General features: G+C 42.2%; 1 protein-coding gene across 1 annotated transcript in view; it reads left to right on the top strand.

The window, feature by feature from the left end:
- The window catches only part of RAD51B (RAD51 paralog B), a 365,924-nt gene that overhangs the window by 6,898 nt on the left and 341,581 nt on the right, over window positions 1-17,445 (top strand). The window contains exons 3-6 of the mRNA XM_056850833.1: window positions 8,493-8,609; window positions 12,546-12,682; window positions 13,509-13,628; window positions 15,660-15,843. Coding sequence (XP_056706811.1) covers window positions 8,493-8,609; window positions 12,546-12,682; window positions 13,509-13,628; window positions 15,660-15,843 — 558 coding nt within the window. The remainder of the gene's footprint in view (window positions 1-8,492; window positions 8,610-12,545; window positions 12,683-13,508; window positions 13,629-15,659; window positions 15,844-17,445) is intronic.

Here is a 17,445-nt window from a genome sequence, read left to right as displayed (position 1 = left end):
ATTTGTAAGAATTTATTAGCCCATGTTTTCTGTTTTATCTTGTTTTATCTGACTAAGGGCCGTAAATAAATTATCTATCTACAACAATAGCAGATACATACTTAGGATACATTGGCTGCACACTATGATGCTGCTATATCCTTTCAAGGTGATCTGCTGGCTCATACATTTCAGAAGAGGTGTTGGTATAAATGTCTCCATGAGTCTAGTTTCATTGCTGGCACGTCTGTAAATGGAAAGACGGGTATTTGTATTTTGTAGGAGTCATGTTCTTGAGTGTTGGAGAAGATAAGTGCTCCGCCTAGTTGGAAAAAAACATGAAGCAAGTAAAGATTCTGCAGACCATTCCAAACTGAAACAATAACTGGGGGCATGGGTTGTGAATGAGATGTGCCAGTCGCTAATGTCTTTGGGTGCAGCCAATAAGTTTTGCCAGATTTCAACATGGAGAATGTGTGTGTGTGTGTTTAAACTCTCTGAGGAAGTAATAATGGATTGTTCTTACACTTCCTGCTCCCGGTCCATTTGTCTGCTGTCTGCCCTGGTATGAAATAGTGAGCAGCATTTAGGGATGGAGAATGAGCACAAGGGCCAGGTGGAGGGTGTACTGGGAGAAGCTGTCATCAATTTGCCTGCTGTTCCAGCAGGGGAATTTAAAGGTACATACATCGTTCTGAGTGACAATATGGCAGCCATAAACAGAAGCCAATGATTATAGATCTCTTATAGAAAACCACATACCATTTTGTCCTTACTAGGGCAAAACTAATAGCTGTTTCCCAGCAGCTGAAGTTGCTGGGCTAAGTGCTAGGAAATGGTGGTTCATTCACAGGAGTGATTGGTGGTGTGACGTGATATCTGGCTATATTAGTAATGGCTGTGAAACCTACCTTGGGGAAGGAAAGTGACTGAAAATGCCATAAATGTTGAAAACTCATACAATAATTAAGAACCAAATTGTAACCTGTGCCAATAATTGCCCATTTGAACAGCCTCCTGAAAATATTTTGGACATGTTTTCTGTCTACATAGTTAAGCCATTGTTGGCTAGCTTCTCAAAATATGTAGAGGAAAATGTTACATTACTTGGGCAATGCTATACAGGAAATTCTATATGAGATTTAAAGACCTGTGTTAGATGTTTTTGCTTATTTATCTTTAAGCAAACCCCTAACATTTACAACAAATTTCAGAGCTCTTCTATTGATTAACTTTTTACCCCATTGTTCATCCAAGGAGCCTGGGATATTGCATATGAATTTCCCCTCCATGTTGTCCTCCAGCCCTGTGAGGTAGGTTAGACTCTGAGAGAGTGACTTGCTCAAGGTTACCCAACAGCTTCATGAGTAATTGTGGGAATATGAACCTGGAGTCTCCCTAGTACTAGTCTGATACTCTTAACCACCACTCTATAAATCTAGTAGAATAAATCATAAAGCAGCACGTAGTTTACAACCCAGCAAACCTAGATGATAATTGCTCATCTGTGTCCTTTTTTCTAACCTAAGTTCTAATCAGACCTGACCCTGCTTAACTTTTGAGATCAGACAAGATGGATACATTCAGGGTGATACAGCCATATGTACAATGACTCCTGTGTGAAGTACCGTCAAGTCACTTCTGACATACGGCAAGTCTATGAATTAATGACCTCCAAAACATCCCGTCATTAACAGCCTTGCTTAGGTCTGGCAAACTGAAGGCTGTGGCTTCCTTTACAGAGTAAATCCATCTCAAGTTGAGTCTTCCTCCTCTCATTTTGGGCTCTTCAGGCATCTTGTAGACTGTGGGTTTTACCATCACGTGCCCAGGGAGGCAGGACTAAAGCTTCACTTCCTGTCCTCCTGGGCGGGAAAAACCTCCCAATCCCAGTTTCCGTCCTGCCTTTGTAAAGGGAGGCAGCTTCGCCAGTTGGCTCCGTTAGAGGAAGGCTTTTCAAGAATTTTCCCTTGACTTTACTGTCCCTTTTTGTCTTCTTTACTCTTTCTCTACCCTAACTCGCTCCAATCCTTAAAAAAAAAAACTCTCTCTCTCTTCCATTCTCCCCCCCCATCACTCCGGAGAGCAAGATGGCGGGCGAACGAGGTGAATCGGAGGAGGAGCTCCTCTCCGAGGGAGATAACAACCGAGCCCTCGTTGCCTCGACAGGGCAGAGTCGTAAAGACGGTTCCAACGGCCACTCTTGCGGTCCCGCGGAACTCGGCGTGGAAGGCCCCAGCGCTCCTAAGAAGGCGCACACCTCCGGCCCACCTGGAAATGGCGCCAAAAGGGCCGCGCGCCACAACGAGGCGGGCGAACCTGGATGTGGAGCGGACAGATCCCGCGCACAGAGCCCTGCATCGGAATCCGGCAGCAATGTAAGCCTAATTGATCCTGATTCCCTTTTAACGCGCAGGGAAGCCTTTGATATGTTTAATGGGGTTTTGGATAGGCAATCGCAAATGCTTCAAGTCTTTAGTGACTCCATTTCGCCCCTCCTTAAGACCATAGGAATTAATCCCCTGTGCAACCCCCAGGGTCAGACTGATCCACAGGTTAAAAGCAATGTGGAACCCTTTAGAGGTTTATGGCCAACTAAAGCAGCCAGAAAGGCGACTTTACAGAGTCAGCCTAGAATTGCTGTAGAGGATGATTCCTCTAATATAGCTGACTCTGAAGGGGAAAGTAGAGAGGATGGGGAGTATGAATCGGAAGATGACACCCCTGTCATATTAGAAGAGCAACAGCCTCGCCTCTTTGGGGCTGAGGAATTCCAGAACCTCCTAAGCAAGGCCCTGGTTGGCCTAGACTTAGATGAAGATCCTGAACCTGCTATAGAGGCTAAAAAATCCAGGAAGAAGGGAGCAAAAGAATTCTTCCCTAAATCTTCCTCTCAAATACATACCATTCCTTTTCCTGAGTTTTTTGAAAATCAGCTCAGAGCCAAACTAGATAAACCACTGGCCAACAGACAATTCCCGGCTAATATCAAAAAGATGTATGCCATGGTTCCCCAGGCTATGGAGCTCCTTAAGAACCCTATAATTGACGCCCCAGTCGCAGCGGTTCACTCCCCAGATCTCCCGGCAGAGGATGGGCTGGGAAATATAAAAGATCCCATGGACAGGAAGGCTGAGTTTTTAACCAAAAAGGTTCATGACTCCTCAGCATTGGCCATTCAAGCATCAGCAGCCACATTTATTATGGCTAGAGCCTCTATAGTGTGGATCAGGAAAATAGCCCAGCTATATTCTGGCGACAATCGCAGGATCACTGATGGGCTCAACAGACTACTAAAGGCGGTGGCCTTCATGGCTGATGTATCCCTTGACTCAATGACATTCGCAGCTCGAGGTCTCTCCTCCAACATAGCAGTGCGAAGGGCCCTATGGTTAAGACCTTGGCAAAATGAGTTCAAGACCAAATCCCTCACTCTGTCTTATCCATTTCAGGGGGGAAAGTTATTTGGGGAAAGGCTGGAGAAGATCCTTGTCGAAGACAAGGACAAAAAGAAAGTCCTACCTAAATCCTACAGGAACTCTTCCTCATACCCCAACTTTAGGTCCTTCCACACCCTTAACCGTTTTAAGCCTGAACAACGCAGAGATAGCTGGAACAGTAATAGAGGCTCCTTTCGTAGGGGAGGGGGCAGATTTTTTCATCCCCAACAGGGACAACAGCACCAGTACAGTGCCAAGGGAGACAAGTTCTCCAAGAGCACAAAACAATGACGCCAACACATCAGCGGTGGGGGGAAGGCTCTTAAACTTCAGCCACAAGTGGACCCCACCCCACCCCGACACCTGGGTAGCCCAAGTGGTATCCTCAGGTTACCTAATAGAGTTTGTAAACACTCCAAAGGACAGTTTTCTACCATCCCCAAGAGCTCTGAAACCAGAAAAGCACCTGAGAACCTTGGCAGCCATAAATCACCTGGCTTCCATTCAGGCCATAGAACCAGTTCCAACCCCAGAGGAGGGAAAAGGGACCTATTCAATATTCTTCACAGTCCCTAAAAGAAATGGGGACTGGAGGGCCATTTTCAACCTAAAACAACTGAACAGGTCAGTGAAATACAGGAAATTCCGGATGGAAACCCTGAAATCCATCATAGAAGCCCTACTCCCGGGGGATTTCATAACCTCTCTAGATTTAAAAGAAGCATACCTTCATATCCCAATATACCCTCTCCACTGGAAGTTTCTCAGGTTTTGTTATGCCAGGAAACATTATCAGTTCAGGGCCCTGCCATTCGGCCTGCGGTCAGCTCCTCGGGTCTTTACAAAGGTTCTTGTAACACTGGTGGCCAGTCTCAGACAGGAAGGGATCAGAGTTTTTCCCTATCTGGACGACATTTTAATCTGTTCCAGATCCAAAAAGGAGTCGCTAGCACACACACACAGGGTGGTCCAAACTCTAACAGAGCATGGCTTCTTAGTAAATTCAGAAAAGAGTCATCTAAATCCGACCCAAAGACTTCAACATCTAGGAGTCATTCTAGACACCAATCAGAATCTGGTATTCCTACCTCCGGACAGGATTTCTAAAATCAAATCCATAGCTCTGTCCTTGATCAGGGTCAACAAGGGGAAAGTTATGTTCCTTGCCAAACTCATGGGTCTAATGGTGTCCTGTCTAAGTTGTGTTCCCTGGGCCAGGTTTCACTCCCTTCCGTTGCAGAACCTCCTACGACCCTACCAACACCTGATTACCAGAAAGATGGACAAAACTATCACCTGGAATCAGGACTTCCGGAACAGTATCTCCTGGTGGTGCAACCACAAGAATTTCAGCAAGGGCCTATCCTTATTAGTAGAGGAACGAATCCAACTGTTCACGGATGCCAGCCTGGAAGGTTGGGGAGCTATGTGCCAATCCCACATAGCTCAGGGCACCTGGTCAAAGTCAGAGAAGAAACTACACATAAACATCCTCAAGCTCAGAGCCATCCATCTGGCCTTGAGTCATTTTCAGGACTTACTTATTCACCGTCATGTCCTTGTGTGCATGGACAATGTGTCTGCCAAGGCACATTTAAACAAATGGGGGTTCCAGATCATCAAAGCTTCACCAGGAGGCAACCCTGATTTTGGCCTGGGCCGAAAAAAGAGTGGCTTCCATCTCGGCGGAACACATCAAGGGAGTTCTCAATCTCCAAGTCAATTGGTTGAGTCGCCAGACTGTAGACGAGGGGGATGGTCCCTCAACAGAGACATCTTTCGCCAGATAGCAGAGAGGTTCGGCCAACCTTCAGACCTGTTTGCATCCGATCAAAACCATCTTCTCCCTCGCTTTTTCACAAGGTACTACCACCCAAAAGCCGAAGGGATGGATGCCCTGCTGTTGCCGTGGCCCAAGGGACTTCTCTTTGCTTTCCCTCTCTTTCCCATCCTGCCGAAGGTGATGAGGAAAATAAGACAAGAGAAGGCTACGTTGATTCTAGTAGCTCCCTGCTGGGCAAGGAGACCATGGTTTCCCAGCCTCAAGGAGATGTCAGTTCAACAGCCATGGGAACTCCCTCCGATGCCAGACTTGTTGATCCAAGGGCCCTTACACCACCCAGACCCACAATGGCTTCACTTGACCGCATGGAAATTGAGCGGAGCAATCTCCTAAGGCAAGGATATAACATTGGGATTGTCAATACCATGACTGAGTCCAGAAAACCGTCAACTAGAAGAATCTACAACTTCTTGTGGAAAACCTTCGTTCTCTGGTGCAGACGTAAGAATTTCGACCCCTTAACTTCGGACGTTTCCAAAACCCTGGAGTTCCTGCACGACGGCGCAGAACAAGGTCTTAGGGCAGCCACCTTATGTAGGCAGGTAGCCGCCATATCCACAGTTATTCCATCGGTTGACGGCATAATTCCTTCTCGACATCCTCATATACAGACATTTTTAAAAGGAGTAATACAGACCAGACCACCGCCCATACACCGTTTCCCTACATGGCAACTTAACGTAGTGTTAGCAGCATTAACACGTCCCCCATTCGAACCCATAAGGGTGATCTCTCTAAAAATGCTGAGAATGAAGACAATCTTCTTGACTGCTGTTACTTCCGCCAGAAGAGTGTCTGAATTTGGTGCATTATCTATAAGGTCAGGTTTTTGTGTTTCTCACAAGGACAAAGTCATGCTTCGTCCTGACCCCACTTTCATCCCCAAGGTGAATTCCATCTTCCACCGAAAACAGGAGATTCACCTTCCATCCTTTTGCCCCAGCCCTAGCCACCCGAAAGAGAGGGAATGGCACAAGCTGGATCTCCGTAGAACCCTCAAAGTATTCATTAAAAGTACTTCACCCCTTAGGTGCTCAGATTCACTATTCATTTCCATAAATAACCCGAACTGTGGTTCTAAGATGTCTAGGTCGGCCATTAGTTACGCCATCAGGCAGTGCATTGCAGAAGCTTACAAAGCCAGCAAACTTCAGGTTCCAGCCGGTATCACCGCTCACTCCGTGAGGAGTGCCGCCACTTCGGCGGCCTTTGATAGACAGGCCTCCGTGGAGGAATTTTGTCGGGCAGCCACCTGGGCCTCTGTCTCCACCTTTGTTAGGCACTATAAAATCGACTCCATGGCATCTGCTGTCGCAGCGTTTGGCAGAAGGGTCTTGCAACACGTCGTGGAGAAGACAAGCCCACCCAGACTAATCAGCTCTTGGAGATCCCACAGTCTACAAGATGCCTGAAGAGCCCAGAACGAGAACGGAGCCTTGTTTACTTACGTGAGGGCTCCTTCTGGGATCGAAGGCATCTTGCCCTCCCAAGAGTCTTTCTAACCTTCAGACGATTGCAGAGTTTGTTAGATAGTTAAGTCCTTTCAGGATATGAATTCCTGCTATGCACGTTCACTCTCCCTTGCCGCCATCTTGCGTCCAGAGGTGATCATTGTTAACAGTTTAAATGGTTGTTTCACTTCCTATTCCTGTTCTTATTCGTATCACATATTTTGCTGTAGTGTTTGTTGTTCCTTGCACTTACCTGTCTCCTTTAGCTCGGCGAGTCCGAAAACTGGGATTGGGAGGTTTTTCCCGCCCAGGAGGACAGGAAGTGAAACTTTAGTCCTGCCTCCCTGGGCACGTGATGGTAAAACCCACAGTCTACAAGATGCCTTCGATCCCAGAACAGAAGGAGCCCTCACGTAAGTAAACAAGGCTCCGTTCTCCTACTTTTCCTAGTGTTATTGCCTTTTCCAGTGACTCTTGTCTTCTCATAATGTGACCAAAGAATGATAGTCTTTGTCTTTTTGGTGGTCCACAATATCGGTAAAACTCTCACCCAACACCATATTTCAAATGGCAATGACCCCTCTGCTTACAAAATCTATTTATCTTTTGTACTAAGAAAGGATTTACTTAGTAGGATGAAATTTTTTGATTTGACTAAGATGTGCCTGCATAACCCTTCACAAGCTCATATACTTATGTTGAACTTCAGACCAAATTAGTTAGGGCATCAGATTTGCATAACTCAGTATTTGTAGTGCTTTACATAAGTCGTGAAACTTTGTCTTTTGATTTTAATGTGATGCACAATTTTTTTCAAATGTTATCATTCAGGCAAACTGAGCACCTTGAGAGAAATTAAAAGATCTTTTAAAAAGGATGGATCCATTCTAATTACCTGTTGTTTGCTTTGTCCTGATTTCTTTTATAAAAACTTCACAGTTCTGCACAGAAGCCTTAATAAACCTTTCAATGAACCCAAACTTTTAAAAATAGCTATCAGGCCTAGTTAGTTTCTTCTTGGTTTGGGGGTTTCGTTGTATGCATTTTATCCTGCAGTAATAAATTCACAGATAATATTTTCTTCTACAGTGGTAATTAGCAATTCAAGTATTGTGTGTTGTCCAAGAGGAGAAAAAGGCTTTTGTCCGTTTGACAATATGGTATGACATAAAAATTGAACATTGTAGCATAAAAATGCTGATGGACACAAATGTCTTAAAAACTCTTAGTAGTTTTGTGTTTGGTTGGAATCTGTTGGAACATGTTAAACCACAAACAGAAAGTTTGCAAAGATTTTTTTACTGGTTCCCCCTTCCTGCTGCAGCCTCCTGTGCCCCTAAAATGCCACTCCTGAGGATTAAGGGTCCTCAGGAACAGTGTGAGGTGTGGCCCAAGGGGCTGCAGTCTGAAGGGGGAAATAAACAAAAGTGTCACTCACACAAGTGGGCTCTGAACATTTCTCTGTTGATTCCACTTCCGGGCTGCAGCAGCTCCCCAGACTGTATCTCACAGTATTCTGGAGAGTCCCCAAACTCTCAGGATCGGCTTTTCAAGTGATATTGGGGTGTGTGCAGTGGGTGATGGTTAAAATCCTTTCTGAAAACTCCTTCCTGTTGTGGTATTATAAGGTTGGGAGGAGACTTATTAAATGATAGGAAATAAATGTATATGTGGTATGTTTTCTGTAAGTGTTTCTTCCTTTTTTGGAAGGAGATACGAGACATGCTTCTTACTAGCTGACTGCAACATCTTTTATGAATTAATCTTGGTTTTGGGTAGGTTTATGAAATGAAAATAAAAAGAGCCATTGATCCGACATCAGCGTTCTTACCCACAACACTAGAAGATTTGGATAAAATCTTGCATGGTGGAATTGCCTGTGGATCTCTTACAGAGGTAAAAGTACTGCAAAATGTGTCTGCCTTTGGACAGCTGTTTCTGTTTTACATGTTTTCAAATGAAAAACACTGAATGCTTTTAGTAAAAATCACTGTATTTTGGATACAGTTGACTGTTAAAATAATTTGTACTGCATTCTTGCTCTGAAGCAATGTTTTGAGTGTATGGACCAAAAGATGTTTTCGTCCTCCCACTTTGTCCTTTATGGAAAAAAAATTCAGTTCAGTTTTATTGCATATGGCTAATGGCTGTTACAAACAATAAAACACTATAAATCTGGATGACAATCATTGATAAAAGTTACATTTTAGTAACAAATTAAAAACTTTATAGGTATGTTTCTCTAACCCTCCGGATCTTATCAAAATACAGCACATAAAGCCTTATTAAGTAGTAAACATCTAGTTATCTTTATGAAATTTTACCCACAGAAGATGGGTTAACAAAATTAGCTATTTACTCTTTCTTTTCCTATATTGTTTTTTTTTCTCACAGTGAGTTTCAGATTTGACTGTACCGTAGGCAAAAAGGGGACTACTGTAGCTGTGTTTGAGTTCATTTCTGTGCAGGAGATTCCAGAAGGATATGGACATTGCATTTTCTGAGGCTCTTTTGTCAGGTCCTTCTTAAAATTGTGGGAATTGCAGCGCTCATTAAAGAAAAGAAATCCAGCTGTCTTGGTTGCAGATAAGAGACCTCTAAATGCTGCATTCCCTGCTAACTATCACAGGTTCTTAAGCTCCTTTAAGCAGAGGTTTCTGGTTGTGTTCAATGCCTAGCTTTCCAGTATGAGTTACTGTGGTTTGAGAGCAATTACGGTAGTTGGATAAGGGCGAAATATCCATACTGACACTTGTAGATCATTAAAAAACATATTTTGTGGATATTTTCTAAACCAGTAAATATTTTTTTTCAGACTTTTACAGCTGCTTTCTCAAAGTTGTATATTTTATGTCATGCGAGATATTTTATTTATTTAAAGCCCACTTTCTTCCTTGACAAAGCTCAAGGCAGCTTACAATATAAATAAAATACATAGAATATATAAAAATACATAAAACCAAAATTGAAAAGCACAGTTTAAGACTGCTTTAATCAAAAGCAGTTCTAAATAAAACCTTCTTCAGCTGCCTCCTAAGGAGGGGTCCATGCAAACCTCCCTGGGGAGGTTGTTCCATAATCGTGCGGCTCCCACTGAAAGGCCCTCTCTCATGTACCCACCAAACGAGATTCTTTGATGAGACAGTCAGGAGGGCCTCTCCCTGTGATCTTAATTCCTGGGCAGGAACATATGGGAGAAGACGGTCCTTCAGATACCCTAGTCCCAAGCCATGTAGGGCTTTAAAGGACAAAAACGACACCTTGAATTGGGCTCAGGAGTGGATCGGTAACCAGTGTAATTGCTGTAGTATGGAGTTCATATACTCCCAAACAGCAGTCTAGCTGCAGCGTTCTGCACTGGCTGCAGCTTGTGAACACTCTTCAAGGGCAGCTCCAAGTAGAGCACGTTTCAGTAGTCCAATTTGGATGTAACTAAGACATGGGATCACTGTGGCTAGTTCTGACTAACCCAGGAACAGATGCAGCTGACATGCCAGCCATAGTTTCTGGGGGAGGGGGCATTGCCAGTGCTGGGGAGGCTCCTTGTTGGTTGGTCCCTTTTTCGGCACCCTAAGCTGCTTTGGACCATATGGGCGGGGCTTCTCCTGTGGGGGCATTTTAAAAAACCTTATAATGGCAGCCCATGGGCTGTGCCTGCCACCTTTTTTGATGATGTAACTTTCAGCTTGAAAAAGGGGGCATTCCCGGGCCCAAAGGGCAAAGGAAGTGGACTGACTTCTGTTCCACTCCCTCAACCACCCCCTCTTACGCCGGCACAGAACCCTACCTCAGCTGCACTGCTGATATGCCAGAAGCGGCGTAGCTAAGCTAGGGCTCTGCACCAGCATAAATGGCCTACTCCAGCATATGTGCCAGATATGTTGGTGTAGGGGTCAGTCTGCTCCCTGTGGCCTTTCACCCTCCACCAGACTGTGCTGTTAGTTGTTTCCGTGTATTTTCCCAGGACAATAAAGCACAATAATTTATTAGAACTGGCATAATGTCTGCAGTGCACGAGGATACGTGTTGCAGTATTTGCCATAGGTCACTGCATGAGCTGCTTCTGTGCTATAAAGCAGGAACATAGTCCTAAATAAAGTACTTCCTCTTGATCCAATGTGGTCTCTGTCCACTTTCTTCCCTCCTTTGGCTTTGTATTCTAGAGAACAGAAATGAAATTCAAGAAACCACAACTAATGCATGGATGGCATTTTTTTACTTCAGGTCTGTCTGGGCTGCTTTTTAAACTAAAACTTTTTTTTAAATGTTGGTCCTCCATTCTTATGTTGTCAGCAGTTATGGTGGTTGGAAAGTCAGAATTCCAATACAGAAACTATTAAAGGTTTTAGTGGTATTGTCTGTTGCCAGATCTTGTGCTTGTTTCCTGAATGCCAGGAAATTCTACTGGTACTGACCCCATTTTTTGAATCCACTAAGGAGATTTAAAATGGAAACTGAATTGTAAGTAATTTTTTGAGGTCAACCAACTTGTGTTTTGAACTGCTTCTTTCCAAAGAGGAAAGTTCGAATGCTATCCTATTATCAGATTACATGGGTGGACACCTGATATCAAATTGGAATAAGATGAAGTTCATGAATTTGCAACAGATTTTGGAGTGAAATTATTCTGCAGGGTCCACTTTTTTCAGGCTATTGGATTCATAAGTACTTTTAAAAATATAGGTCATAATCCAACCGATGGAAAGTACTTTTAAGTGTGATTGAGATAAATGGGAGAGAGTTCAGTTTAGATCAGCTTAACTTAGCCATTGAAATAAATGGAATTTAGAGGTGCTTACCTTTGGCTCTGTCATAGCCATTCAATATCCATTTATTTTTATGTTTTATTCCCTCCTTCATGTTCATAAAAGCAAATATACGCATTTATCAAATTAATAATAAAAATAAACAAATGCTTCCACTTGTCTCTGAATGTGAAATTTGATAAAGAGAGAGGAGTTTTAATTCCATTGGTGATAACATTTAATACCAGTTCATAAACCATGTGATCAATTACTGTTATTGGGGGAGGAGTTCCAAAGGGCATCCTCGGAGAATGCCCTGAGACAGCAGGAAGTATGCGGACTTAAGCATTAAGAGTTTAGGAAGTAACTGTGTCCTGTGGAGAAGAGGAGGAACCAGGTGCTGCAATCCCTTCCCTCACCTATCTTATAGGACTCTCACAGTTCAGGCATCATCACTGCTGAAGCTGGAGCCCCCTGGATGGGAAAGCGGGAGCAGGTAGAGAGATAATAGAATGTGGAAGGTTAAAATTACAGCATACTAAGTTCACTTTCAGCATCTTTTAGTTCTGCAGCTATTGCAGGTATTTTATGAGGTTTTATGTCACTGAGAGAACATAATAATGTGTGTTTCACTCATAATGTAAAATAGACATTTTTGTGAGTGTTGCAAATTCCTCACACAAAGGTACAAGGTTTTAATGTTTCTCAACACTTGTTTTGTGGAAGTATATGCTTGTAGGTTTTCTCATAAATGTGCTTTGAGTACTGTATTGAACTAGAACCGCTGGTACATTAGTTAAGCTGCACACATCTCTTATCTCATCCAAAGGAATATTTAATTTTGTATACTGAACAGAAATGCTAGTTATTGCTTCTGGAGTATTTTTGTAGACTAGCAGGCTGTGAGCTTAGAAGGGTATAACTCTGCTTTGGATGTCACTGTAAAAGTAGAATCTTTAGCCTTCAACTTGTTATTGACATCAGCTTGTGATGCACTTTGTATTATCCTCAGATGCATGATGTCAGAAATTGTCTTCTATAGAAAGAGTGAGATATTTCTGCTTCATGTAAGTGCTTCTCTTTTTAGGTAGCAGGCCCATCAGGTTGTGGGAAAACTCAGTTCTGTATTATGCTGAGCTTCCTAACCACATTGCCCTCCAGCATGGGAGGACTGGATGGGGCTGTTATATACATTGACACGGAATCGGCATTCAGTGCTGAAAGGTGAGATTGATTAAAAATGAAATCTTTTCAGTTTGTGATTAGTAATCGACTGTGATAGTGTCCTTGCATGGTTATCTTCTTGACCTCTTCTCCCTACCCCTAGCCCTAACAAATCCCAACTGTATCCAGTGGTAGATACCATCTGACACATAGCATGTGCCTTCAGTGCTTTTATGACTGGTGGGGAAAGGCTCTATGAGAAGCGTCTCCAACCTGAAACACCTTGCTCTGAGTCAAGAGCTCTTGCGAACCCAGGATTTTCCAGGGCTTAGCTGTCTCCTGTTACTTTAAGGGATAAGTTTTGGTGTGAGCATCTCTATCTGTGCATTTTGCCATCTAGCCGCTGTCCAGAATCTGTAGTTGTTCATGCTGAAACCTTTTGCAGGCATATAAATTGCCCTAATTGCCTGTCTTCTAGAAAAATCCTGGGACATCACAGTTGCTAAATATTTTCTGATCTTTGCTTCAGATAATTTGTTATATTTCCTTTTTTTCCTCATTTTTTCTCATTTGTCAAATTAAATAGGAAAATAGTCCACGGGCTTGTTTTGACAATTCATAGCCTTGGTTGTGTATCTGACAAAGGATGCTGTTATAGCACTAAAGCTTGCACTAAAGCTTGTGCCCCAATAGTTGTATACAGAATCAAACTCTCCATGTTGTTAGTCCTATTCACTTTTGATAGTACTCCTCTGTATTTTGGTTCGTAATCCTGTAAAGGAAATTGAATTTATGGAACACTTATTAAATTTAGATTGATACGTTCTCTCAGTGACATATCTTTTGATACGTTCTCTCAGTGACATATCTTTTGAACTCTGAACAGGCTTATAGAGATGGCACAGCACCGTTTCCCTCATTATTTTGCCACAAAAGAAAAACTTACTTCAATGCCTAGCAGCATTCATGTTTATCGGGAGCTCACCTGCAACAGTGTACTTAAAAGGTAGGATTTATTTTGTGTGTGCAGCATGATATCAGATATATAAAAACATTCTGAACAGACTGTGCACAGTTTGTGCAGGAGGGTACATGTCTGCATGTCTTGAAATTCAGTATTATTTTCTACTATATCTTTTCCATTAAAGAAGAACTACGACATGAAACACATTGGAGTTTTTGGGTATTAAAGCTACATGCATTCATGGGAGCTTTTCTAGTTTTACTGCTCTAAGAAGTTATCCTCTGAAACCTATGCAGATAACAGTAACATGGAACTTTTAAAATGTTGGGGTAGCACTTTTGTAGTCCCCCATGTTTTACTTTCTCTGTGGGTGGATATGACATTTGTTTTGATGTCTAAGGGCCTTTGAGCCCATTCCTGAAGGGGGGTGAAGCTCCTTAGGTGTTGGTGTGACCCAATGCTGGCGTAGGTGCCACCTTATCATGGAGGCAAACACACCAGTGTCTAGGCGCTGCTGGCCCACTCCGCCAGTGCAGCCGTGCCAGCAGGGCTTTCCCAGAAAGGAAAGCCTGTGCCGGTGTTTGTAGGGGCATTCCCAGGGTGTTCCTGGGAATGGATCTCCCTTTAGTCAGCCTCCACACCCTTTTCGCCCTGGGAATGCCACCTTGAGTGGCAGCTGTTTGCTATGGGGCGATTTCCCCTTTTTTTCTTTATTTTATTTTAAAAAATGCTTTCCCCCCCCCCCTCCGCGGCGGCCAGGAAGCCTCTGAGGAGGCAGCGTGGCTGTGCCACTCCTGGCCACTGCAGATCCACCCCCCCTTTAGGAATGGGCTGCCCGTCTTAAAGATTTGCTGAGGGCCTTATTGGTCATTGTGTCCAGTTTGCGACAGTTTGTATTTCAATCAAAAGAAACCAACATTCTGTATTCAGAATTATGGCAATCCACAAACTTTGTTTTGAATAAAGCATGTATGTCATTCTCAGCATGATTGTTTAAATTTTGCAGGCTTTGAAATTTTTAGCAATCAAACTTGGGTATGGGAGGGGGTTGTAAGGAATAATGACCAGTGACTATAAGGAGAAAGTCAGGAAGTGCTGGATGCAAAGGTGTCATCTTTTGGCTGAGAAAGGCTGCCTTTAATCTTTTCAAATAGAACCACTAAATGAATATAAAGCAGGGATGAGCAGATTCCTCCGGTTGCATTCTGATTAGGACTCGTTCCATCTTTAGTCCAGACTTTTTGTTCTGACAGTCTTTTGTCTAATTTCATAGAACTCTGACAAACAGAAGGATTAAAGAGAGAGTATTATTTGCCATTTCCTCAGTGTCTGTGGAGACTGGAGAAAAGGGGGAGAAAGTTTCAAGTTCCATGGATGTGCATTTCCAGAGCTCTAAGAAGTGCACCCATGTGTTGAACATAATAATAAAATATAAACCCATTCAAAACTGTTTGCTGAAAAAATTAAAAACAATTTTTTTTGCATACAAAGCACTAATTTTGAAAGGGTTTTGTTATTTTTAAGGTTTTTTTTTTTGCTTCTGTGGTAGAGAAGTGCATATTTACACTGTTCTATACCACTGGGAATAGAATATACCCGTTTCTGTGTAAGGATACAATATTATAGAAACTCCATTAAAACTAGTTCTTTTTTCAGGAAATATTAAAGAAAAATTACTTATGACACGCAATAGGATAGTTTTTAGGGGGTTCCTTTCTGTTTTATTTTTTTCTTAAAGCAAACAGGTATGCTTTCTTTGGGGCTTCTGAAGCATATGGATATATGTGCACACCTTTAAAGAAAAATGTTTATCCAGTGTAGGTAGTCAGTAAATGCATACAAAATGATATTGCGGAAGAGCATGCTTATGTTTGTGTATGGGGGGTACACTTTTATATTTAAAGTACTTAGCTCAACCATGTGCAAGGATCAAGTGGGAAAACATCAGTGCAAACAGAAGCTCTCTAAGCAGGAACTTAGTTTGCTTTATCCTCAGTGTAACACCTAACACATTGATAGTAAAACTAATAATGACAGTGTTACTAACTGAGCTAGTATCTTTCCCCCTCTCAGGATCGAATCTTTGGAAGAAGAAATTATTTCTGAGAAAGTCAAATTAGTAGTCATAGATTCTGTTGCTTCAGTTGTCAGAAAAGAATTTGATACAAAACTTCAAGGCAATTTGTTGGAAAGAAGCAACTTATTGGCTAGAGAAGCATCAATATTGAAGTACTTGGCTGAAGAATTTTCGATACCAGTAAGTTTTCTTTCTTCTACTTGTGTATGGTCTCTAACCTAGAGTTCTTATGTCAGAAGATCAGACACTTAAAGATCGTAAGGAGGGCTGGAAACTTTCTAATGGTTACAAGTGACTAGTAAATATATAATCTTGTATATGAAATACATTAACCTGTTTCAAAAGTATCATAGCAATTTACATTCACATCTGATCTTAAAGTTGGCTTTACAAGGCTCTTTATATCATTTTCAGGGCTTTTAATATGTGGTATTTTTAATTTGACAGAACTTTCCTAATAGCATTGACTTCTCAATTACTGAATTCTAATACTTTGATCTTCATAGAAAACTTACATTCTTGAGATTTAGGGCCATTCTCCATTATCATGACCATGTACAACTTTGGTTAACAGTTTGGGTGGTTGTATAAAACCAATGCTGGAATGTTTTCCAGCTTTTCTTTTTACAGGAACTTTGAGCAACAAGTCCTTCCTGTACTGGTGCTCGACTTTTTTTTCTGAATCAAAGATTTAAAGTTTTTGGGATGTTGTTTGCTCTACCATTCCAAAGCTAGACCTTTGTTCTGCCCACAGTCACATGGGGGGGGGGGCAGCAAACAGCAGCAGCATGGCTTTCCTCTCATAGTGAACCTTTTTTTTTTTTTTTTTACAAATTTAGTAGCCAGTAAGATTCTCTAGGTGCCAAAAACAAGGAAGAACTTGCTTCCTGACCTCTGCAGTGCCAGTCATCAGGCTTTTAAGGTTTCTGGTTTTGCACCTGGTTATGAAATTACAATTGTATTTTTCTGTTTGTGGCAAACATGAAGAATTTGGGTCTTGGGGAAGTCTGATTTTGATCTGATGTCTCCTGTTTATAAATCTGGCATTTGTAAACGGTTAAAGCAGTTGCATTTTGACATCTGTGAACAATCCCTCTCCTGGCATCAGAATGATCAATGGAAATAAACCATCCTCTTTTCAAGTTCTTTCATATTATTACTACATTGTTCTATCTGGTGTTCAAGTTGCAGCATTCACTTTCCTTTGTGCTTTCTTATCAGATTACATGCTTGATTCATGTACACTTCCGTAATGTCTGTGGCATTTAAACTGCAGGTATGAGACTCTGCTAAAAGCCCTGCTCTCATGTTCCCTATGGTAGAGGTGAGGTGGGTGGTAATCAGAGATGGGGCTTTTTCAGTGGGAACGTTTGGAACATTCCCCCTGCTGAGGATGGCCTGTTGCCCACTTTACTGTATTTCAGGAATCAGGTCAAAACATCTGGCTTTACCTGGTTTTTAACTAAAAAGTTCAATTGTTTTTATGACCTGTTCCTAGCCTGAGTGCTGTTCTATGGATACTGCTGAAAACCGTTTTTGTTGTCTTTATTCCCCTAGCAGGCTCTTGACTTGTTTTATGGCTGGTTTTAAACAATTGTGTTGTATTGATGATTTTATTGTTGGGTTGAGGCAGGGGTCGGCAAACTCATTAGTCAAAAGAGCCAAATATCAACAGTACAACGATTGAGATTTCTTTTGAGAGCCAAATTTCTTAAACTTAAACTATATAGGTTGGTACACTGTTTATTAACTTAATAAACTTTAATTAAAGTTTTAAGTCTT

This window comes from Euleptes europaea, chromosome 6, assembly GCF_029931775.1.
Source record: "Euleptes europaea isolate rEulEur1 chromosome 6, rEulEur1.hap1, whole genome shotgun sequence".
NCBI classification, from domain to species: Eukaryota; Metazoa; Chordata; class Lepidosauria; order Squamata; family Sphaerodactylidae; genus Euleptes; species Euleptes europaea.
Note: the sequence above shows the minus strand (reverse complement) of the source record. Positions and strands in the feature narration are given on the sequence as shown.